Consider the following 24977-nt stretch of genomic DNA (forward strand, 5'->3'; position numbering starts at 1 on the left):
ATTTCCCAAGACTAGAACAGGAAAAAACGGCCTGAATTTCAGCATCAGGAAATTGACCGAATGAGAAAAACAGCTTCCTACGGCAGGACATCAGAGCTTGAGAGGGGTGACTGGAGCTTATTTGGAGCCTTTCAAAGCTGGACTCTTCCCTCAGCTGTGTGTGTGGTGGGATGAGCATGTGCTTTAGAGCTGGACAAGCATGGGGGCTGGCAACCTTGCCCTTGGCTCACCCCCTTTCACATGTTACCTCATAGAATGTGTCAACTTTTTGGCTTGATGGTAGCAGAAATTCCGCCAGCGACATCTGTCAGGCACGAACACTCTGCTGCCTCCCTCCCTGCTTTTCTTGCTTAGGATGGTAAATTAACTTAGGCTAGGATGGTAAACTAACTTAGGATGGTGGTAATGAACACACCTTCCTTCCCCTGCCTGTCATGGGTTATGTGCAGTCCTGCATGGGGACAGAGGAATGGCTGTGATAACCCCTAACCATCTCCTCCAGCTCCAGGAGGCTCTGCTTTTCAGAGGTGAGGTAAATCCCCCTCCATCCTCCTCAGTGGTGGTGCAGCTCTGTCACTGTGTCTGCTGGCAGCCTGTTCCCAGCCCCTCGTGGGCAATTCCTGTTCAAACCCTTTGATTCTAGGAGTCAGGCCCTCCATCCTCCCTGTCTCAGGAGTTGCTGCCATGTCATGATAAAGGCCATGTGGCTGCAAGGCAGATGCTGAGAGCATCTTCCACTAGGATATGGAAGGGCCCCCATCCAAACACTTCATGGATGGGGAAGGGGAGCAGCTAGGGTCTGTTACACAATGTGGCTGGGGGCCCTAAGGCCTTCAAGTACAGAGACCCCCATCTCATCCATCTTTATGTCCCCCACCTGTGGTGCTCAGTGCTATAGGAAAGTTAAAAACACAACATTCTGACTGAGGCCAGGTGCTGCAGTTTGGACGCTGTACTAAAGAGGGAGAACCAAGTATGGGCTTCACTCCGGAAGGAAAGGGAACCTGGGAAAATTTTGGGATATGGGAAAAATAAGCCCTTGGCAGTTGTAGGCAGGATACACAGAGGGGAAAACACAGGATTGAAACTGCAGGGTAACTGACTTCCTGGGGCATCTCAGTGAGAGGCTACGAGCAGCCAACACAGGGTGAGGGCCAACACAGGGTGAGGCGGGGACAGAGAGGAGAGGCCTGACCTCTGCAGCACTGCGGGGACAGATGGGGTGAATAGAAGAGGTGAAGACCCCTGAGGTATTGAAGGTGGGGGACTAGGAGGGTGGGGCAGAGACAGAGAAATAAATCAGTTATGAGTTGGTTCTGGACATACTAAATTTAAGGTATCTGAGACCTCCAGGAAGCTGTAGAAAATGCCATTCTAGAGCTAGGAAGAGAGGTGGGGCGAGGGATGTAGGCTGGAGAGTGATTAGCTAAAGCTGGGATGCTGTGGGAGAAGAGAGGAGATGAGCCCCCAGGACAGAAGCCTTCTGTGAACAGAAGCCACAGGCTCAGCAATTCAAGCCTGAAGCTGTCTGTCACTGCAGCTCTTTTCTTCCTCCTTGCCCTGAAATCAAGTGCTCCTGATTCGTGGCACTTTATCTCATCCTCTTGTCTCTGGAGAATATGCCAGGCTAGGTCTGGATCCCCACCCCATGCCCTTTGAGGTAGACTAAACCATGAAGAAGAAGAAACCAAGGACCTGCAGGACAGGTCTCAGTTCCCCACCCAGGGAGCTCCCAAAGCCAGAAGGTACACAGGTGTGAGGTACCTGGCAAGTGAAGAGCAGAAGAGAAGAGAATCGAGGTCCCCAAGCTAGGACCCCTTCAAGCTCCTAGGCTGGGAGTTGGATCCAGAGCCTGATCTGACAGTGTGCAATAAGACCTGGGATTCAGGGTTTGATACTGGCATAAAATCTTTCTTCTTTTCTCCCTAAACTGCTTGGGTGGGTGGATATTATGTGTCCCAAACTGTAAGTGAAATTGCTTTATAGGGAAAAGCTGATTCTGCATAAACTGTCTAAACCTGTGAAGACAGAAGGAGGGCAGGCGGGGAGGAACCAGAACAGAGAGTGAGGGATGGCCTGGACTGAGCGGCGTGTGAACAAGGATGTCTTGGGTGAGTTCCAGGTGGTCCTGGAGGAGGTCGTCTCTCTGACCCCTCCCTAGGGGAAGTCCTTATGGTTTAGAGAACTTGGCAGCCAATATCTAGAATCCCTACCAGGCCCATGAGAAACTAGTAAAAAGGGTCTGTTCCCATGCAAAGAGGCAAGGGACTCTCAGCAGGGAAGATAAGGACACTCACATGACAAGGGTGTTTGTTGAGAAGGACAGGATGAAGTACCTGAGTCTGATGATCGAAGTGACTTGGCCATAACCTCTTAGTGGCTTGAGCTGGATGGGAAGGGAGGACTTCATTTACAGTTAGTGCTGTGTGTCTTCCCTTACATCATGTGCCATCAAGATCTCAAAGGGCTGTCACCCAAACAGCCTTGAAATAAGAGTTCAGCTTGTTGTGATGAGACTAGCAGAGAAAGCTCTGAGCAGGACCCAGGGGGCCTGACTCCTTGAATCTGTCTCTACTGAGCTGTGTGACTGGGGGCAAATCCTCTTCCCTCTCTAGACTTCAGTTTCCAGCCTAGGAACCTCTCAGGAATCTGTGACACATTCTCTTCTTGCATTCCAATTGGGGTAAGCAGTCAATTACCAAATATTTCCTAAACAGGTGGTTCCTAGATTGCAGCATATATGAGAATCACCTGGGAAAAGTATTAGAAAAGCAGAGTCCAGGGTCCCATCTCCAAAGATTCAGGAGCCAGCAGCTCTGGAGTAGGGCCCCTGAAACTCCATTCTCAAAGAGTAGTTCTGGTGTAGGTGGTTGAGGCCACCTTGATGCAACACTGAAGGTTTCGATGCTACAGAGAAACCAGAGAAGTGCTGAGTGAGGAAAAGCACCCGTCCTCAAGGGATTTCCAGTTTAGCTGGGGGAGACAGGACCCAATCCCAAGAACAGAATATCCTCAGTGACAGATGAGAGAGAGGTACAAGGTCAAAGAAACAGGTCATGTCCTTTACCAAGCAGGTATGAGCAGAGCTTCCCAGGTGCCTGGCGCAGAAACGGTGGCAAGAGGCATGTGTGGCAGAGACAGCTAAATGCTCACCACAACCTGCTTCCTTTTCTACCAGGGCTCACAGCTGTACTTCACTTCCCAACCTCCCCTGTGGTTAGGTGTGGCCACGTGACTGAGTTCCAGCCAATGGCCTGTGGTTGTAAGAAACACCCACCATTTCCGGGTCTGGCCCACAAGCTTCCCATGTGTTATCCTGATCCCCACCTGCCAATCTAACTTTTTTAAATAAAGGGGGAAATAAACCTCTGATTATATTCAATGACTGAAAAGCAGGGGTTGTTTCAAGTTAGTCCATCCTGATTGTACAGGATGCAAGAGAGAAGATGCAGCAATTCAACCCAAGCAGTATTTGGTCAATACTGGCTTTTTTTTTTTTTTTTTTGAGACAGAGACTCGCTCTGTCGCCCAGGCTGGAGTGTAGTGGCACGATCTCCACTTACTGCAAGCTCTGCCTCCCGGGTTCACACCATTCTCCTGCCTCAGCCTCCCGAGTAGCTGGGACTACTATTAGCCTGCCACCACGCCTGGCTAATTTTTTCTATTTTTCAGTAGAGACGGGGTTTCACCAGGTTAGCCAGGATGGTCTGGATCTCCTGACCTCGTGATCCGCCCGTCTCAGCCTCCCAAAGTTCTGGGATTACAGGCATGAGCCACCGCGCCCGGCCAATACTGGCTTTTGTAACCAAGTACTTGATGTTGTTGGACCTGAAGGAGATGCGAGTTCTGATCTTATAGGACTGACAATACTGGGAAGGGCCAGAGGAGGCAGCGGGCAGTGAATCCCACCAGTGTGGAGTTCGGACGGCATCTCTAAATGAGGCTATCCGGAGGCTGTGCCAGTCTGAAATCTCTTCTGGGACTAGTCTTGGGCCATGTAAGCCTTTGAGACAGCACACAAAAAACAGTCAAATGGGCCAGTGGTTCCAAAGATTCTTGTTTTATTTTTATTGCTCAAATTTGGAGCTAACTTATTTTTAGTATTCTTTTCTTTTCTCTCATGCCGAGGTGGTGAGGGGCAGGTGCCATGCCTGAGGCCTGGGTGTGCCTGCTGCTAGCAGAGAGATGGGGACCTCCCCAACTGTCCCAGGGCTGTGGGGTTGGCTAGTGCCCCTAGAGTACCACAGGGATACTGTCCAGGGAGGAGCTGACTGTCCAGGCAGGAGGAGATGGAACAATTACAGGCAGGGAACAGGGAGCAGTGTAGGATCTGACCTCCAGGACCCTCTTCCTCTTGCATCTTCCTTGAAGAAAAAGAATTCAATGGTGTCACTGTAGACCCAAGAAAGCCTAGGCAGATGGGGGCATGGGAGTGTGTTTTCTATGTACTTAAGTATAATATTTAACTATAGGCCAGGTGCGGTGGCTCACTCCTGTAATCCCAGCACCTTGGGAGGCCGAGGCAGGGGTTCACCTGAGGTCAGGAGTTCGAGACCAGCCTGGCCAACATGGTGAAACCCCGTCTCTACTCAAAAAAAAAAAAACACAAAACTTAGCTGGGTATGGTGGTGGGTGCCTGTAATCTCAGCTACTCAGGAGGCTGAGGCAGGAGAATTGCTTGAACCTGGGAGGCAGAGGTTGCAGTGAGCCGAGATCGCGTCATTGTACTCCAGCCTGGGCAACAAGAGCAAAACTCCATCTCAAAAAAAAAAAAAAAAAAAAAAAAAAAAAAAGAAAAGAAAAATATTTAACTGTAGATATAGTCAACCTTCTGTTCTTTGTATCCACAGAGAAAAACACACATGAGGAGGAGTCTCCAGTGGGAAGATAGATGTTTATCTATTAACATATTTCAGTTGTAGGATAGACACCAAGAAGAACTTTTAAGTCACTAAAGTTGTAAGATTACAGGGACTACCTGCTAAAATCAAGTGTAGGGTCAACGTCCCCTTAGCTAGCCTGCCTTAAGGAATGGAGGGATGGGAAGGACCTTTCAAAACCTGACCCAGCCTGAAGTTAAGTGTTCCATTTTGTAGAAGGTTCTGAGAGGACAAGACCTACAGTCTATCCTGGGTCATCTACTGAGTAGGAAAAGACCAAGAAGAAGAGAACTTGACAAGGAGTCCTGGAGGGATGTTAGTCCTGGCTCTACCCAAACAGATGTGTGGCCTAGTGACGTCCTTCCACCTCTCTGGGCCTCAGTTTCTCCATCTATAAAGCGAGGTGCTCTGACATTCTGCAAGCAGAAAGCTGTATTGTCCTCAGAGCACTCACCCCAATGCTCTGGGCCGGTGCCAGAGTCCTGGGGTCCCAGAGCCTGTTTAACATGCCGAGAGTTCAGAACGCCCGTGTTCCCGCTCAGATGTCAAAGCCTTAAATGGCCACCACCTGTAGGCATTTGGGAAACTGATAAGAATGGAAGCTGGCCCCACTTCCAGGGTCAGATCCCTGATAGGAAAAAAATGAACAAATATGAGGGATGGACAGAGGGCCTCGCCTGGCTTCACAGTCACCAATCCTACAAATCACCAAACCCTATCTTTTGTGGGACTAAGGAAGAAAATTCTCTGGCCTGGGAGGCAAAAGAGGTAAGTTCTAACCTTGGGTCCATCAAAACCTTGTCCTGTGACCTGATAAGTCCCCCTACCCATCTAGGCAACACCTTAGATTGAGGTAACTATGATGGTCTTACTGATACCATCTACGTCTGCACTGCCCAAGCCCACAGGCTGGCTCTCCCACAGGCCCCATTTGTGACATGCCTGACCCAGAGAAACATGATCTAATTGTGCCTAGCCAAGTGGGAAAGTACCAGGAGAGTACTGCCTCAGCCTCCTAAAACTGTGGTATGATTCAAAACCAAGTCCCCGACCCCTCTCAAAGGAGGCACGTGGCCCCAGGAAACTGCCATTTTCTGAAAAGAGAGACCAAGCTAGGGCCCAGGGCCTGGTGCCCCCATCTCCCTTGCTGTCTCCTGACCTTTAGGCACCCCCTTCCTATGAAATGGGGAGACCTTTCCCACCCCTCCGACCTCTTCCCAAAGGGCATTGGAGAGGAGTCTTGGGAACTCCTGGGACTGACCAGTGGCAACTCCCAGGTGGTGGCATCGCACAGCAGCGAGGCTTCCCTGAAGCTCTGTTCTAGCCAGGCACAGACTGAGCAGCCACACAGGTTGTTCTGACAAGGCTATTTATAGAAGCAAGCTCAGCCCTTCCCAAATGAGGGCCTCAGTCTCTCGACGACCGGGAAACACATCAACTCCTTTCCTTGGAGACAGGAAAAAGAAATTCTCTTAGGAGCTCAGGCGTGATCTCTCTTTGGGTAAGAATAAAAGCACTGTAAGGGGTCAGAATGGGGTCAGAATATGGCAGAGCTCTTTAAAACCCTTTCCAGAAGTGATCCAAGGGAGAAAAGAGAGTGGAAAAGTGTCATTGAAGGTAAAAAGGCACCTAGAAGAATGAAAGACTGAAACCTTTGGAGGATGCTTCCCCAGCTCAGCCTGCCTCACCCTCCTCAGTCCACCCCTGCACTTGCTCACCCAGCCCTGCCCCTCCCTGGAGAGTTCCGTGCTGAAGGCCAGCCTCGTGCTGAGGAACACTGTCCCTGACCTGAATATCCAGTCAAGATGCTTCCCGTAAGGATAAGAGGGGCCATGCCCACCACCCTGAAGCATTTATCCCTGATCACCCTCTCTGGGGTTCAGTAAAAGGAGTTTCTTAGAAGGGATTCCTGTCTTCTGAGGGCTTACAGACTCCAGCAAAATGACACAGGAAGATATACAGAGGCCTCAAGATACAAGGTGGATTCAAGACACAAAGTACAGGAAGTGTTTCTGCAGGGACCAAACCAAAGGTGTATTTTCTGGAGGCAGGTGAGGAAGGAGAACTGGGGGGAAGAAGGGAGAGAGATGGCCATGGAGCAAGCCATCCGCCACACCAACCCCATCCCAGTGTATTTTCTTATAGGATATTTCTATTTCTCCCAAGAAATATCAGAAACGGTTATCTTTTCCACTGCCAAGTAAAAGAAACCGCATCTTTGCAGTGCCTCTTCCTCACCTAATTATGCAAAAATCTCACCCTCTGAAACTGAGGGCTTGCAGCCTAGCTGGCAGTGAGAGGCAGGCACAGCACCTAAACTTTGGTTTAAAAACAGGAACCATTTCCTTCCCAGGCAGCAACAAAACACTCTAGAGAAATAGTTCAAAACCTCAGCGGTATATCAATTACCTGGGGGGCTTTTCAAAATCCTGATGCCCAGGCTGTACCCCAGGCCATTTAAATCAGATGCTCTGGGCATGGGAACCAGGTATCACCAGTATTTTCTAAAGCTTCCTGTGAATCCAGTGTGTAGCTAAGATTGATAACCACTGGTCTAAATACCTAGCTAGCTGGAGTATCTGTGGGGATTTGGGGGACTTATACCACGCGGCAAGAACCCCACGGGAGGGTGGGACACCTCCCCTCTGTAGCCACGGTGTTCTGCAGGAGCCCCACCTACAGCCAGGGAAAGGGACGCCTGTCCCTTTGCCCCTCACCCTCCAGAACATCCCCTGCTCTCCAGCCTCATGAGTGGTGCCCTGGAAAACAGGTGCTAGTTACAGGGGCCTATTTTAGTTGACTCCTTCAAACATAAAATCACAATCTCTTCTTTGGTTCTTGGGCCTCTTCTCACAATTGGAAGGTACAGTGCATTTGCCTGACTTCAGAATCCAGGAAAGGCAGAGCCTACAGGCAAGATGAATTATTAACAAAGGAGGCCCCAGAGTCAGGCCTGGGGAAGTTTTTGGTTAATTTGAATTGGTGTAGCACTGCTGAATTAATGATGAGCCTGCCACACACCTGGGAAATATAACAGCTCACTTCTGTCTATAAACCAGCCCCTTCTAGGTAACCTCTCTAAGGACCTGGCTTGGAGCCCTCTCATCTAAGTAGCAAAACAAATAAACAAACTCAGCTTTACCTCCACTCCCACCAAGATACTGACAGACACGAGGCCTGCAGCCAACTAGGAGAGTGGCCAGGGCACCCAGGCTTGCTGGGTGTCTAGAGGCGGACACCTTTAGGAAACACAAGTCATGCCATCAGGAAACACACGCAAGCCCCTTCAGGTTACCCAAACCGACCCAGGAAGTTAAAGTGGTAGCATGACAGCGGCCTAGGCCAGAAGTTTTCGTCTGCTTCTAAAAACACCCTGGACTTCTGCAAAGTTGCTGGATTACGACTTAAGGTGGTTTCTGGCCACTTCAAATACGGAAGTCTCAACCGATGAATGTGTGTTTATGAATGTTTATCAACTGATGAATGTTTATCTTATTGTGGGATTGGGTGGCATTCCACCTAGAACTTCTAAGCTAGGATTTGGGGAGGGGGTGCGGTTATGAGACCGTGCACTCAGGCACAGGTGAACCTGCAGCCAATCTACCAGCCAGGGGCAGCCCCCACGTTCTGGAGAGCCATTTTGAAGAGATCTGTGGATGGAAGCGCTGTGAGGAGGGCTGACCAACTGAATAGTGCAGGTCCCTGAAGGGCTCCAGATACGATGCTCAGCCCTCAGGGCAACTGCCTGGCCACTTTCCTGACATGTGGCTTTGTCCCTTTGCTGGGAGCAAGGTTTCCCTTCTAGATTGACCACAGAGGTTATTTCCCCCCACGAAAGGCTCCTGCATTCCATTATTATGTTTACCTTTGAAAGATGTTTGCTCTGCGCATTTCTGAAAAAGGTAGTCTTAGCAGTGAAGAAGCAGTCTTCCAGTTCCTCGTCCAGGCTGCAGTACCCACTGCTCATGCTGCTGTCCACGGTCATCTACCCCGGAGTTCCCGGCCGAGGCCGCCAGCGCATCAGAGGGGGCCGGGCTTGGGATGCGGCGGAGGGAGGTGGGCACCCTTCCCCGGGCTCCGCTTGGCGTAAGCCCCTAGCTCTGAGCCCCGAGCCGGGAGCTGGTCGGGTAGCGGACCAGGCAGAGCCGGCGGGCCGCCTGCGTTTCTTTCAGCGGGGTGCGAGCGCTCGGGCGGCCGGGTAACCTGCTCCTGTCCCCGCGCCGCCTGCGCCTGCAGAGCCCCGGGCGCCCGGCTCGCGCCTCACTCCCTGACTCGTCCGGGCTCTGCGGTTTCGTGTCCCCGGCGCCAGCGCCCTCCCTCCGCCGCCGTGCAGAGCGCCATCTCCGCACCTCCCCCGCCTCCCGCGCCTTTCCTGCCCCTCGCGTAAAGCAGTTCTGAAGCCACTTCCTCTGCAAGGTTCCTCAAAGCCGGCTCGGCTGTCACTGCGCCCCTCCCCCGCCTCCCCGCCGCCTGGGTGCCACCCGCCCCCGGTGGCAAGTGGACTCAGGGAACTGCAGGTCATATAAGGGATGCAGGGAAAGAAGGGACCAGGATGGACCCGAGGGGGAACATTCCCTCTGTTCTTTCTTCATCATGCACTTGCTTCTGGAAAGAGCCCATTCTCATCAGCCCCGGTGACTCAGGTTCCACGGAGTAGAAGGTGCTAGCTATAAGGGCAACACCATCCCTCCTCCCTTCTCCCCCATCCACTTCCTCACCCCCACCCCCTCCCTCCCCCATTCGCTGGGTGGGGGAGCCGGGTCAATCGGAATGGTTAGAGAAGAAAAAAATCAATATCTGCCCTGCCTGGGGAAACAGCAATATTTTAAGTTGGAAGTGCCAGAAGAAACTGCAGGGTCACCACAAACACATGCAAATCAGATGCAGAGTTATGGCAACCTAGAGAGCAAGCTGCCTTCCCACCCATAGAAATTGGCCCTCAGGAAGCCTCAGGATACACAGGAGCCTGCAGACACCGTCCAGCTCATCTGTGTATCTTCCGGATAGTCTGAGAAAGAGGGGTCTTGGCCTGATCTTGTCATTCCTAACATTGAGAAGGGCTCATTTATATTTTCCCATCTGACTGGACAAAGGAACACATAGGGCTGAATCCTTCAAAGCAGTTAAGACAATTACCCCACAATAGATCAATAGCAGTTCTAGCTACCATTGTTTGAACAACTCTCTGTGCAGGTGATTTACGTGCACTCTATCATTGACTCATTCCAATAGCCTTGAGACAGAGACTGTGTACAGATGAGAAAACTAAGGCTCGGAGTCACACAGGTAGAACATGTGTGCTGGGACTCAGCCCTGGTGTGTGCGGCTGCCTACGCCCCTAGTCACTGTCATGTACAGACCCTCAGCAATGATGAGGCTATTTGGGTGGGCACTTTGCCATCTTTAAATACAGTGGGGGCTGGAGTCCTGGCGGGGAAACAGCCTTCAGAGGCCTGGCTTTGCTACCATGTTCATGGAGTCTGATGGCTCGTGGACCCCGGAGGGTCCTGGACTGTGGCTGAGAGGGGTTATCAGGTCTCTCTCCAAATCTGTGTAGCTTTTCCTACAGTTCTGAAACAATCCAGTCCTGGGGAAACATAAGCTGGGTGGAGGACTAGACTCAGCCCCCCGGACACCAAGCTGCCAACTCCATCTTAAGCTCTGGCTACCTTCATGAGAAACCCTCTCCCTCTCCCACCTAAGCCAAATCCGTCAGTGCTCGGGAAGGTTTCAAACTGCAGCTCAATTTGGCTTCATCCTCCCACACAGTCTTCTTCCCAGAAGCCTGCGAGTGCCTGGCAGGCACAAACACAAGAGAGCTGAGAGTCAGCACCCCAGCCGGCTGGCCGCCCTCGGTGCAGGAGAACTGTCAATACCAGTAGCTGTCTTCTCTGGCAGGCAGATAAGAGGAGGGAGACGGTCAGCACCCAGGGCTGGGGTGAGCTACCGGGTGTTTGCAGGGGAAGATCTCACATTAATGGGGGTGAAAGTAGGTTCTGGCTTTGTCTGGAGCAATCTTTTTTTCAAATTTTAGAGGCTGTTTGGGGGGTTTTCCCCCAGAGAGGTGGTTTCCTGTGATCCTTGGGCCATCAATAACAGCTCACCTGCTTTGTCCAGCCAGCTAAGAAACATGCTTTTCTTCATAAAAAGAACCTCCTTGCTCAGTGGGAATCTAACACTTAAGAAAAAAAAAAAACAGGCCCCAGATTCTCTGTGGCCACACTGTGTCCTTGGATTCATGCCGGGAAGCTCTGCAATGCAACCTTCACATACAGCTAATAACAACCTATTCAAACACCAAGCCAAGGTACCCCAGGAGTCAGCATGAATCTCTCCTTAGAAGCAGCACACCAGATGCCAGACCTGGTTAGGAAAGTTCTCAGGGACACTGTGTTCTTTTAGGGTACTGCTCCCTGCCATTCCAAACCTTATGAAAATATGACATCTGAATAGGGCCTTTCAAACCTTTTTAACATCCATTATTTCCCCCAGGCTACTCTTTTATCCTAAGAGCAGGTACTATGCCCATTTTATAGATAAGGAAACTGAGGGAAGTAACTTGTTCCATCACAGCTCATTACTTTCAAAGCCTCTTGACTTCTAGTTAATGTCTCTTTCCCTACCCTGTCCCAGCTGTCAGTGAATCTAGGTTGGGAAGAAAGCCATGTGTAAGAAGTCAGCAAAACAGAGACTGTGCTGGCAGGGACTTTAGGACTAGAAGAAATATACAAAGATCATATATAATATACCAAAGTTGGCCAGCCTCCAGGAGGAAAAATCCAGACTGAAGCCCCAGGGTCTCAAAGGAAGGAAGACAGGACTCCCTGAAGCATCTAATGGCCCTGTCTGAACCTCTGAACCTCTTCCCTATGAATAATCAATAATAGTGATAGCTTGGCCAGGGTAAGAGGGAGGGGGCATGGAAGAGTCTGAGCAAGAGCCTTTAAGGCCCTGAGATGTGATCGCACAAAGGATGGGAACTGGCTGTTCTTGTCCCTGGACTTAGGAAGAGGAGGCTGGATCTAAAGCTGTAGCAGCCAGAGCCCTAAATCCATGGCATCGTGCTGGGGTTCAGAAAGCCCCATTGAAATGATGAATGGGCCACTTTCCTAACTCAAAGTGTTAGATGATGAAAGACATTATTTTAAGCTTTTTTCCTTTCTCAGATACAATCCTGTCATGTGGCCAGATCCTCTTGTAAGATCCACCCTGTAGTTCTGCATGTACCAGAAAAGCTGTGATACAGGCCTGGAAGTCAGGAGCTTGTATTCTAGTCCCAGCTCCAACTCCAGCTTGATATGGTATCTTGAGCAACTATGGACATCAGGTTTCCTCAACTGTCCAGTTGAAGGGTAGCAGCAGTGGAGATCAGATTTAGGGCCTTATGACCTTATGATCAGATGTGGTGGCATATAGAGAGGCTGAAAACCAGGGCAAGGTGCCACCGCACCCCTGAGACATATTTTGAAATCACCGTTAGCTAGTATGTGCAGGCACTGTACTAATAGTTTGTTCATAATTTCATTTAAGCCCTACAACAAACCTATGAGGAAGCTACAGTTATCTATATTTTACAGAAAGCAAAAGGAGGTTAAGGCAAGTGAAGTTACTTGCACATATCCACACTGCTAGTTAATGGTGGAGCCAAATATCAATTCTGCTGGGTCTGACTCCAGAACCCAAGTCCTTGAACTCTATACTCTGCGGCCTCATGGTTTACCTCTGTGATTACTCTCATAATAACCACATGCCTGAAATTATAGTCCATTACAAACAAGTTAGGAACCACTTTCTCCATCTGACTATGCCCCCATCTTCCTTTCAGCTTCCTGGGGTCTTCTCTTCTCCCCCTGTGTACCCCTGCTCTCCTTGGGGGGTAAGTCTCACCTATGCCACTGGTATCAACCACACCTAACAGACTCAGGGCTCATAATTCTTTCTCTCCCAGGTATCTCCAGGTGGGTACCTGTAACAGCTCACTGAGTACCCAGCCCTTCCTATTGGAGTTTCACTCTTAACAGGGTCAAGATTGAGTTTGTTATTCCCTGCCTTGTCTGCTACCTGCTCCTTCTTTTCCTCCCTTAGTATTTCCTATCTTGATGAGTGCCATTAACTGAGATTAGTGCAAAGCCTTCCAAGAGTTCCCCATGTTTCTGTCTCTGCCTCCTCCAAAACCCCTACCTTTTTATTGCCACAGTTACCCTTCTGAGATGAAGATCTGATCATGGTACCATAACAACTTCCATTCAGATTTCAACAAAAAATTATTGAATAATTACTATGTATCAAGTTCTACTTGCTTATTCTTTCTTTCATTTAGCAAATATTTACTGAGCCCTTTTCTTGTTTTTTGTTTTTTTTGGCAGTGTCTTGCTCTGTCACCCAGGCTGGAGTGCAGTGGCGCGATCTCATCTCACTGCAAGCTCCACCTCCCAGGTTCACGCCATTCTCCTGCCTCTGCCTCCTGAGTAGCTGGGACTACAGGCGCCCGCCACCACACTCAGCTAATTTTTTGTATTTTAGTAGAGATGGGGTTTCACTGTGTTATCCAGGATGGTCTCGATCTCCTGACCTCGTGATCTACCTGCCTCGGCCTCCCAAAGTGCTGGGATTACAGGTGTGAGCCACCGCGCCCGGCCTTACTGAGCACTTTCTTCAGGCAAGCACTAGACTGAGTGTCTGAGTTTGGGCATGAATAAGACACAGTCCCTACCTTCTAATAATATACAGTCTAGTGAGAACAACATTGAATAAGACGGTCTACTAAAGTTACTGAATGAAAGTTACACATTTCATTATCTCACTTAATCCTCAGAACCCTGCAAGAAGGTATTTTGCAGATGAATGAACTGAGTTTCAGAGTAAACTTGCCCAAGCAAGTAAATGGTAGAATCAGATTCAAACCCAGAGCCCCTGTAACTTTCCATTACAATTGTCCTTTCTCCACCGACTCCCGCCACCTATTCCAAACTCTTGAGCAGGTCCTTCAAGACCCTTCAGGGTGCACGCCCAGCCAACAGTTCACACCCATCTCCAGGTGCAATCAAGCAACTCTCGTTACAGCTGCACAAAATTCGATCCACATTCCCAGAAGCCACCCTTCCCTCTTGTGGCTTAGCTCTTGCTATTCTCTCCTCTGATGTCAAAATCCTCCTCCTATGTTCTCCCCACTTCCTGACACATATTCCCCAATATCATCCATACCTCCCACACCTTCCATCTGACTCTGAGAAGCATCCTTAACCAGATGTCCTATCTGGGTTGAATCTTAAGATGCTGCCATCCCTAGGGTAGCAATTTTCAGCATGCAATGGTTGTGTACAGCAGAGAGCTCGGTGTCTCCCCAGATGACTTCCTGTTGTAAGAGGTGAGTGGTGGCACACCATTTAGGTTAGACTCACCCTACAGTCACTTTCTCAGCGGTGCTAACCCACACCACACTTCTGATTGACTGCCAGGCTAACAGCTTCGGTAGGCCTTGACACTGAACCTACTGAAGATAGCTGAGTTACCCCAGTTGTCCACACCCTCAAGAACTCATGTCAGGGTCTGAGTCAGGCCCAAGGGCTCTGTCTTCTAATTTTCCTCCCTAGTGAGAATACAGAGTGACAAAAGCTATTTCTGATCAACAGCCGTCTCCCTGATGTGCCCCTCTCTGGGCAGGGCCAATCCTCCAACATCCCGGGCAGCACAGTCACCAGGGTGAGATGTGAACAACTATTGCACTGCTACATCTAGCAAGGAGGGTCTTGCCTCTCGCCTCAGGGCTAGCCTAGCCCACCTGGGGTCATCTCAGGAAGCCCACTGCTTCTAGGGTAAAAGGGGATAGGCTGTGAGGAGCCCAGAGAAATGTCTCTAGGGTTTAAGGATTTCTAGAGAAATATGCACCAGAGCTCTGTCCCTCCTTGTGGCCAGGACTTCAGGTGCCTCCTTTTTGGGAAGCATTTCCATTCTGCCTAATCAGAAATACATTGGCGTGGGCTGGCCCATCTGGGGCTGGTCAGATAGGCCTTGGAGAGGCTCCTGTGAGGGCGGCTGTCCAGTGCAAAGGAATCACTGACAGCTTTGGCCAGCACTTCTGGCTTCTAAAGTGTGGCAGGAGTCTGTGAAGGAGCCATGGAGAAAGCTGTCCCAGATGGGACGGCCTAGTCAGGGTAAGAATGAAGGATGTCCTGCTCAGGGTAACGTGGAGGGAGCGGGGGACTGGCTCCTTCTCTTGGCAGATATAGGTGGGCTGGTGTGCATCTGGCACCTCTAGAATCCCCTGGGAGCAGCCATTAGCTTCTTATCAAGGGAAGGAGTCAGAATAGAAGAAATCAGTGCCAAATTTGGGGTTTGGAAGCTAAGGAAATACTGACTGAGGGACTAGGTGGGGTCTAATGTATTCTGCTCCCCACCCTCACATTTACCAGGAAAGATTAGATGTGGGACCCTAGTTTCTGACTTTTCTGACATTCCTGCCATGTCAACTAAAGGTGGTGAGTCTCCTCTCATTTCTGGTGGCCACAGAATAACAAAAGATGCTGTCAATATCAATTGATTGCTAGATCATAAAGTTATTAAGCTATAGAAAGCCAGATTTTAGAGCTGGGAGCGCTAAACTTGCTCCAAGATGGCAGAAAGGGGCTGTCAGCAGCCTTAGGACTGGGTACCAGGGCGGGCACATGGATTTGTGACTGTGTGCTCAGGGTACAACACAAAATCCCCATTTTGGAGCGTTACCATATTTTAAGATGCTGAGAGCAGCATTGTTCACACCCATAGCTATCTTGAGGATAATGTGTCTACAGAGGGCAAGCAGCCTGCTGGGCTGAAGGCTCTAAAACACCATAGGGGCAAGGGAAACTATGTTATTTGCCAGTCCTATTATATATATTCCTTGTGGTAGGTGCTGGGAACACACTGGTAAACAAACAAGGTTCATGCTCCATGGAGTTTACAAGTGCTTTTATACAGTTGCCGCAACAACCACACTGGTGTCCCCATGTAATAGCTAAGAGAGGTTATGTACTTTCCTAGTGTCATAGTAAGTGGGAGAACCAGCATTCTGAATGCAAAAAACCTCCACAAATCCAAGTTCAAAATCGAATAAAATGAAGGACTTCTTCAGCACCTACTGTGTGCAAGGCCCAGTGCATTATGAGGAAGACTAAATGGCAAAAGATAGGATCCCTGCCCTCAAGGCATTTACCCAATGCGTAAGGCTGGGTATTAAATGAACTAGTATGAATCAGGATTAGAACAGTGCCTGGGGGAGTTCTGCTTCTGGCAAAGATGAGGGAATAGGATTCAGATATATCCTCCTGATTAAAACAACCAAAAAAATGGATACAACTAATGCAACAGTGGTTTTTAAAATACTGGCTATCAGGTAATGAGGAATAGCAATCCCTGAGACACAGGAAACAAATGAGTTGATCCCTAGATTTACTCCCAGTTCACTCCCAGATGTGGTGCAGAGCGGGTACTAAGGTGGAGCCTGGAAAACCCCCTGAAGCTGAGGAGATGCTGCTCGAGTCTAGGGAGACAAAGGCAGCCCGAGTTCACAGGACAGAGTAACTGAATGGAGACAGCTGCAGAGAGAGAGAACTGCAGAAAGGCCCCTATAGTATTCACCTGCGTGCTTACTGATCGGTGTGTGCATGGGAAGAAATGACCCAAGGCTAGAGAAAGAACCGCCCAAAAGGATTACAGGTAACAGTGTCTGCCCTCATACAGGGCAGGAATAGTGCCTGTTCCTACAAGCCATACCAGAAAACCTCATGATTTATTAGGCACTGAGTAGAGTACACAGAGAGTCTTACCTTAGTGGTGGGAAATAATTAGCCCTAGACTGAGGACTATTCCAATCCTGACAAGTCTTAAAGAGGCTCTTAAAACCTTAAAAAGGATCGACCTTCTAAGTAATTTAACTGGGTCCTAGAACAAAACTCAGGAATATTTCCACAGGGCTGGGTGCAGTGGCTAATGCTTGTAATCCCAGGACTTTGGGAGCCTAAAGTGGGAGGATCACTTGAGGCCAGAAGTTCGAGACCAGCCTGGGCAACTTAGTGAGACTCTGTCTCGACTACTGACCACAACTGACACAGATATTAGCATTGTTCAAAGACACTAATTCTGGTGTCTCAGGCAGCCCACTGCTTCTAGGGTAGAAGGGGATAGGCTGTGAGGAGCCCAGAGAAATGTCTGAATAAGTATATGCTATTTATTCAAAAAGTTAAGTAGGAGAAATGGAAAATATTTAAAAAATCCACATCAAACCACTAGAGTTGAAATTTACAATGCCTTTGACGGGAAATATACTAGATGGGGATTAATGGCAGATTAGACTTTGCAGAAGAAAAGATTAACAAACTTGAAGACACAGCAATAGCAATGATCCAAAATGAAGCACAGGCCAGGCATGGTGGCTCACACCTGTAATCCCAGCACTTTGAGAGGCCGAGGTGGGTGGATCACCTGAGGTCAGGAATTCGAGACCAGCCTGGCCAACATAGTGAAACCCTGTCTCTACTAAAAATACAAAAATTAGCTGGGAGCGTTGGCAGGTACCTGTAATCCCAGCTACTTGGGAGGCCAAGGCAGGAGAATCACCTGGACCCAGGAGACAGAGGTTGCAGTGAGCCGAGAATGCGCAATTGCACTCCAGCCCGGGTGACAGAGCGAGACTCTGTCTCAAAACAAAACAAAACAAAACAAAATGAACCACAGAAAGAAAAGAGAATTTTTTAAATGAACAGAGCAGTAAGCTGTGGAACGAATTCAAGCAGTCTAATATACATGTAAGTGGTATCCTCAGAGTGGGGGGGTATGAAAATATTTGAAGAAATAATGCCCCCAATTTTTCCAATTTTCGTGAAAACTATAAATCCATAGATCCAACAAACTCAATGAACACCCAGTACAAGAAACATAAAGACAAGCACAAAAGGCACATTGTAACCAATTGCTCAAAACCAGTGATACAGTTTGGATATCTGTCCCCTCCAAATCGCATGTTGAAATCTGACCCCTCATGTTAGAGGTGGGGCCTGGCGGGAGGTGTCTAGGTTGAGGCGGCAGATCCCTTATGAATGTCTTGGTGCCCTCCCCATGGTAATGAGCATCTTGTATTGTTCCTTCATGTGAGAGCTGGTTGTTCAAAGGAGCTTGGCACCTCCTCCTCTCTCTCTGGCTCCTTCTCTCACCATGTGACATGCCTGCTCTCCCTTCACCTTCCGCCACGAGTAAAGCCTCCTGAGGTCCTGATCAGAAGCCAAACAGATGTTGGTGCCATGCCTGTACAGTCTGCAGAACCATGAGTCAAACTCTGTTCTTTATACATTGCCCAGTCTCAGGTATACCTTCATAGTAACACAAAACAGACTAATACATAGTGATAAAAAGAAAAAAGAAGAATATGTTATATACAGAGGAGCAGAGATAAAGATACCAGTAAATTTATTGTTAGAAATAATGCAAGTGAGCAGGTAGTGAAGCAACATCTTTAAAATAATGAAAGAAAAAAAGTGCCAACCTAGAAATTTCTATCCCATAAAAATCTCTCAAAAAGGAAGGTGAAATTAGAACTTTTTCAGACATGGAAAGTTGAAAAAACTCATCATCAGCACACCCACAAATACAAGAAATGTTAAAGAAAGTCCTTCAGGCAGAAAGAAAATGATATCAGATGGAAACCTGGATCTACCAGAAGAAAAAAAAGTATCAGAAATGGTAACCAAATGAATAAACAATTTCTTATCATTTAAATCTCTTTAAAATATAATTGGCCATTTAAATAAAATAGTAACAATATTGTAAGGGGCTTATAGCAGTGGTCCCCAACCTTTTTGGCACCAGGGACTGGTTTTGTGGAAGACAATTTTTCCATGGACCGGGGTGGGGCTGGTGGTTTGGGGATGACTCAAGTGCATTACATTTATGGTGCGCTTTATTTCTATTATTATTACATTGCAATATATAATGAAATAATTATACAACTCACCATCATGTAGAATCAGTGGGAGGCCTGAGCTTGTTTTCCTGCAACTAGACGGTCCCATCTGGGGGTGATGGGAGACAGTGACAGATCATCAGCCATTAGATTCTCATAAGGAGCACGCAACCTAGATCCCTCGCATGCGCAGTTCACAATAGGGTTCAGGCTCCTCCGAGAAGCTAATGCTGCCGCTGGTCTACAAGGAGACAGAGCTCAGGCTGTAAAGCAAGCCATGGGGAGTGGCTGTAAATACAGATGAAGCGTGGCTTGCTCTCCAACTGCTCACCTCCTGCTGTGCAACCTGATTCCTAAAAGGCCATGTGTGTGGCCCTGGGGGCTGGGACCCCTGGCTTGTAGTATATGTGAAAATAAAATACAGGACAAGAATGGTACAAAGGTCTGTAGATGAGAAATGGAAGGATACTATCATTTTTGTCTTTTCTTTTCTTTTTTTAAATTTTTTTTTGGTATAAAATAGAGACAGGGTCTCACTATGTTGCCCAGGCTGGTCTCGAGCTCCTGGGCTCAAGTGACCCTCCTACCTCAGCCTCCCAAAGTGCTAGGATTACAGGTGTGAGCCACTGTGCCTAGCCAGGGTTTTATACTATACATGACATGGCATAGTATCATTTGACAGGTAGACTGTGATAAGCTAAAGATGTACAGATGGTTCCCTCCTTACAATGGTCCTACTTATGATTTTTCAACTTTAAGATGGTGCTAAAGAGATGCACATTTGATAGAAACCATAATTTAGGTCAGCATTCAATAAATTACATGAGATATTCAACACTTCATAAGAAAATAGGTTTGGTGTTAGATGATTTTGCCCAATTGTAGGCTAATGTAAGTGTTCTGATCACATTTAAGATAGGCTAGGGTAAGCCATGTTGTTTGGTAGGTTAGGTGTATTAAATGCATTTTTGACTTCAGATATTTTCAACTTTCAGTGGGTTTATTGGGATGTAATCCCATAAATTAAGGACCATTTATATACTGTAAACGCTAAGACAACCATTAAAATAACAAAACAAAGGGTTAAAGCTTGTAGGCAACAAATGGGATAAAATGCAATCATAAAGTACATTCAATTAGTCCAAAAGAAGGCAAGAAAGAAAAAAAGAAAAAGCGAACCAAGAACAGATAGAATACTCATAGAAAACCAATAGCCGGCTGGGTGCAGTAGCTCATACCCATAATCCCAGCACTTTGGGAGGCTGAGGTGGGAGGATCACTTGAGCCCCTGATCACTTGAGACCAGGCTGGGCAACATGGCGAAACCCGGTCTCTACGAAAAGTACAAAAAAGTCAGCCAGGTGTGGTGGTGCATGTGTAGTCCCAGTTCCTCGAGAGGCTGAGGTGGAGGATCACCTGAGCTTGGGGAGGTTGAAGCTGCAGTGAGCCATGATTGTGTCACTGCACTCCATCCTGGGTGACCGAATGAGATCCTGTCTCAAAAAAAAAAAAAAAAAAAAAAAAAAAAGAAAAGAAAAAGAAGAAAGAAAAGAAAAAAAGTAGTAAGAAGATAGACTTAAAATCTAGCTATATCATGAGCCGAGATCGCGCCACTGCACTCCAGCCTGGGTGACAGAGCAAGACTGTCTCAAAAAAAAAAAAAATCTAGCTATATCAATAATCACATTAAATGCAAATGATCTAAATACTCAAAGGGTAGAGATGAGCAGATTGGTTTAAAAAAAAACAAGATCCAACTATTTGCTGCCTATAAGAAATGATCTTTAAATATAAAGAGACTCATAGCCTAAAAATGAAAGGGTAGATTAGGGAATGCCATGCTAATGGTAATTAAAAGAAAGCTGCAGTAACTATGTTAATATTAGACAAAGTAGATTTCATAGTAGAGAATGTTAACAGGGATAAAGAAGGTCATTTCATAATGATACACAGGTCAATTAACTAAGCAGACATAATAATCCTAAAAGTATCCCGTGTGGTGACTTGTGCCTGTGATCCTAGCACTTTAGGAGGATTGCTTGAGGCCAGGGGTTCAAGATCAGCCTGGGCAACAGAGCAAGACCCCATCTCTACAAAAAACTCAAAAAATATTCAGGCATGGTGGCACACACCTGTAGTACCAGCTACTTGGGAGGCTGAGGCTGGAGGTTCACTTGAGCCCAGGAGTTCAAGGCTACAATGAGCACCACTACACTCCAGCCTGTCTGTTAAAAAAAAAAAAAATACAAGAAATTCCTAAAAGTTTATGCACCTAATAATGGAGCTTCAAAATACAGGCATATTAACTGTAAAGAGAAATGCACAAATCCACAATTATAGTTGGAGATTTCAACACTTCTTTCAATAATAAATGAAATGAGTAGACAGAACACAGGTATGCCTCAACAAATGTCAGCTACTGTTGTTATCAGTCACAGTTCAATTAACATGTGTTGAAGCTTCCAGAAGGGACCCAAGACCCTGCACTTCCTGAGAGATGTGCAGGTAGGTCTATCAAGTGTGTTAGGTAGCCCGGGGCCTCAGGAAAGGACACATCCCCCCACCCCCAGCACCTGCCCTTTTAGGCGCATTTCTTCTTGCTCTCTCGCTCCCCCATGTGGTCATCCTGGGTTCAACACGTGGCTGTTGGGCTGAGGGACAAGGCAGGACTGGCCGCAGGAGCTTTTTTTTTTCTCAAGGGTCTGGAAAGGTAGAGACCGCGTTAATGCAGACAGTGGCATGTCTGCAGGAGGGAGCAAAGGACTGGGAGCCAGGAAGCACAGAACTCCAAGCCAGCGGAGTCACTACTCTGCTGCAGGGGGTGAGGGGTGATTGCAGCAGGGGCCCTGCTAAGGCTTGACAGTGTTTGGGGTTGGGGGTGTAGGCAGAAAGGCAGCAGGGACCTGCAAGGCTGAAATGCTGGCTGGCCGGGCTGATCTATCCTGGAACCCTGGAAGCCATCTGCCCCTTTGGTGAGTGGGGACAGAGACTCATCCACAGGGTGGAATAGTGACTTGGGGCCTCAACAATAGTCATAAACCTTATAGCAAAAAATGTCCACCCAAACCACAAAGCCAGAGAGTCCTGGTTTTATATCCAGGACAATAACCCTACTTTCTGGTGTTTTGGAGAGTTGGCAGAGCCAGACCTAAGGGTTGTGTGTGCTAATCCAGATTTAGACTCATTCTGAGGGCAATGGGAAGCCCCTGAGGGCTTTCATCACAGGAGTTACACAGTTAAAAAATCTACATCTAGCAAGACTGTTAGAGGTACCAGAGATGGTCCAGGACTGCCACCTAGAATACTCATGCTTTTGTCCACTCATGCTTTCACACACCTCTTCTCGCTGGAGCCTCACAGGGTCCCATTTCTCAGAGGAGAAACCTGAGACTCAAAGAAACTAAGAGGCTTGTCCTGGCTCATATGTCAAGTATTTCGTCGACACAATCTGGATTAGAACCTAGCTATTCAGTCACCCAGGCCAAGGGTCTGTGTTTTAAGAAAACATTTACTGCCTTTTAATAATATGACATTAGGGCCAGGTGCGGTGGCTTACACCTGTAATCCCAGCACTTTGGGAGGCCGAGTCAGGCGGATCACAAGGTCAGGAGATCGATACCAGCCTGGCCAACATGGTGAAACCCTGTTTCTACTTAAAATACAAAAATTAGCCTGGCATGGTGGTGCACACCTGTAATCCCAGCTACTCAGGAGGCTGAAGCAGGAGAATTTCTTGAACCCAGGAGGCGGAGGTTGCAGTGAGCACAGATTGCACCACTGTACTCCAGCCTAGTGACAGAGCAAGACTCAATATCAAAAAATAAAAATAAAAAATGACATTAGGAACATATGAAAAGCATTTGGCTATTCAAACAACACAGAAACAAAGGGCAAAATGTGAGAGGCTCACTCTACCCCTTTCAACGTTCACCCCCTTCCAGGGTGAAATCTCTTTCAGTAGTTAGCTGAGCACTACCAGGCCCTCGTTCTGCATTTACACACACACACACACACATACACACACACGTGTATATATGCAAGCAAAATACAAATGGCTTGGTCCTATGTGTACCGTGGAGGGACCTGCATTCATGCTGCACAATTCCGTATCAGTATATACAGATCCAAGTCTCCTTTGGAAGAGCACCTTGGTATTGGTAAGAACAGCTGGCAATTCCTTCTCAGCATCCCAGGAGCTCTCTCCACTGCTCACACTGCCCCTTAGGCACTCCCTGGACCCAGTGCCCTGGTAGTCCAGGCACCAGATGGCCAAAGAGAGTGGCCTCGATAGGGCAGCATCTCCCACAAATGACACCTGAAAGGACTTTAGAACAGTGCCTGGGTTTTTTTTTTTTTTTTTTTTTTTTTAGTCAAGGTCTCACTCTGCCGCCCAGATGGGAGTACAGTGGCATGATCATAGCTCACTGTAGCCTCCTTCTCCTCAGTTCAAGCTGTCCTCCTACCTCAGCCTCCCAAGTAGCTAGCACTACAGATGCACACCACCACACCTGGCCAATGTTTTTAATTTTTAGTAGAGACAAGGCCTTGCTATGTTGCCCAGGCTGGTCTCAAACTCCCGGGCTCAAGCAATCCTCCTGCCTTGGCCTCACAAAGTGCTGACATTATAGGTGTGAGCCACTGTGCCTGGCTAGTGCCTGGCTTAATAAATATTTGTGGAGTAAATTTGAGGCAGTCCTTAGACACATATTAAAAGAAATTATAAGTATTCATTTAATGTGTGCTGAGAAAAAATTCCTAAGTACATCAAACCAGTGATTCAAGGATATTTTAAAATTTCCTTTAACGTAAGTTTATTTAAATTTAATAAAATAAGTCTATTTAAAGAGAAATGTTAAGTAAATAGTAGACAGGTGGAACATGAGCAGGGCCTGAGTCCTGAGTGGGGAAAGTGCCTGAGTGTGGTCTGGGAATGGCCATGGGAGGGGCTGGCCTTTGCAGCTGAGGGCCTGGGAGCCTGGTTTCCGAGGTTGCTGCCCAGGAACTGTCTTAGTCCGTTTTGTGTTGCTATATAGGAACACCTGAGGCTGGGTAATTTATAAAGAAAAAAGGTTTATTTGGCTTGGGGTTCTTCAGGCTGTACAAGCATTACACCAGCATCTGCTTGGCTTCTGGGGAGGCCTCAGGAAGCTTTTACTCATGGTAGAAGGGGAAGGGGGAGCAGGCGTGTCACATTCGAGAGAGATAGCAAAAAAGAGATGCTAGGGTTGTCTTAAACAACCAGCTCTTGTGTGAACTAATAGAGCGAGAGCTCATTCATTATTGCAGGACAGCACCAAGTCATTCATGAGGGATCCACCCCCATGACCCAAACACCTCCCAACAGTCCCACCTGCAACATTGGAGGCCACACATCCACATGAGATTTGGAAGGGACACACATCCAAACCATATCAGGGACTCTGGAGGGTCAGGAGGAAGGGGTAGGACTCTGGGCCTGCTGGCATAAAATTTGAGCACTGGCTGCAAGGGATTGGAGTGGAAGGAATAGTGCTTATGTTTCTCTCTTGCAATCTGTGCATTCCATGTACCAAGAAAAGCGGCACCCAAGGCCAAAGGGACAGAGCTGCCGGGGTTGCCCTGGGCTGCAGTGGGTGATAATGAGAATCCAGTGGTGGGCAAGGACAAAGACTTCTTCTCTTGGGGCCAGCTTCTCCATAGGCAGCGAAAGGACTGAACCAAGCCATCAGAGGCCTCACTTCATCGTGAGGGCACCAGGAGCCACTGAGGGCTTTTTTCCTCCCAGGGGTAACAGGATAAGAGCACCGTTAAGACCACCAGAAGTATAAATTCTTTGGGGTATAATCCTAAATAGAAGAACTGCAGCTGTTTGGGTAACTGATTGTGGTCTTTAGCCAATAGCGATGATGTTCCTTAGCAAATGAGGCTTAAACTGAAAAAGGGGTCTAGGGTAGACTTGAAGGAGATTTGCTTGGTCACGCATGGGTGCCCAAGGAAAAGTCAGATATCAGAGACCTCAGAGATCTTTAAGGAGAAACTCCAAAACCCTCATTTCTGTGGTTGACAAAAGCACAGACAGCTCCCAGCGGCCTTCCTCGGTTTCTGATGCCTGTTTCCAATGGCCTTTTGAGTTTGCCACTGGGGATTCTGAGCTCATTCCTGCCCGCTTCCACACCTGTCCCTCC

General features: G+C 48.0%; 1 protein-coding gene across 2 annotated transcripts in view; it reads right to left on the minus strand.

Annotated features, from left to right (window-relative positions):
• Nucleotides 1-24977, minus strand: part of RASSF5 (Ras association domain family member 5) — an 83974-nt gene that overhangs the window by 22898 nt on the left and 36099 nt on the right. The window contains exon 1 of one of the 2 annotated variants that reach the window (XM_057301449.1): nt 8746-9276. The exons of the other annotated variant lie outside the window; for it this stretch is intronic. Coding sequence (XP_057157432.1) covers nt 8746-8865 — 120 coding nt within the window. The 5' untranslated portion in view covers nt 8866-9276. Of the gene's footprint in view, nt 1-8745; nt 9277-24977 lie in introns of those variants that run through there. 2 annotated transcript variants of the gene reach the window in all.

The sequence above is a fragment of the Pan paniscus genome, chromosome 1 (assembly GCF_029289425.2).
Source record: "Pan paniscus chromosome 1, NHGRI_mPanPan1-v2.0_pri, whole genome shotgun sequence".
Taxonomy (NCBI): domain Eukaryota; kingdom Metazoa; phylum Chordata; class Mammalia; order Primates; family Hominidae; genus Pan; species Pan paniscus.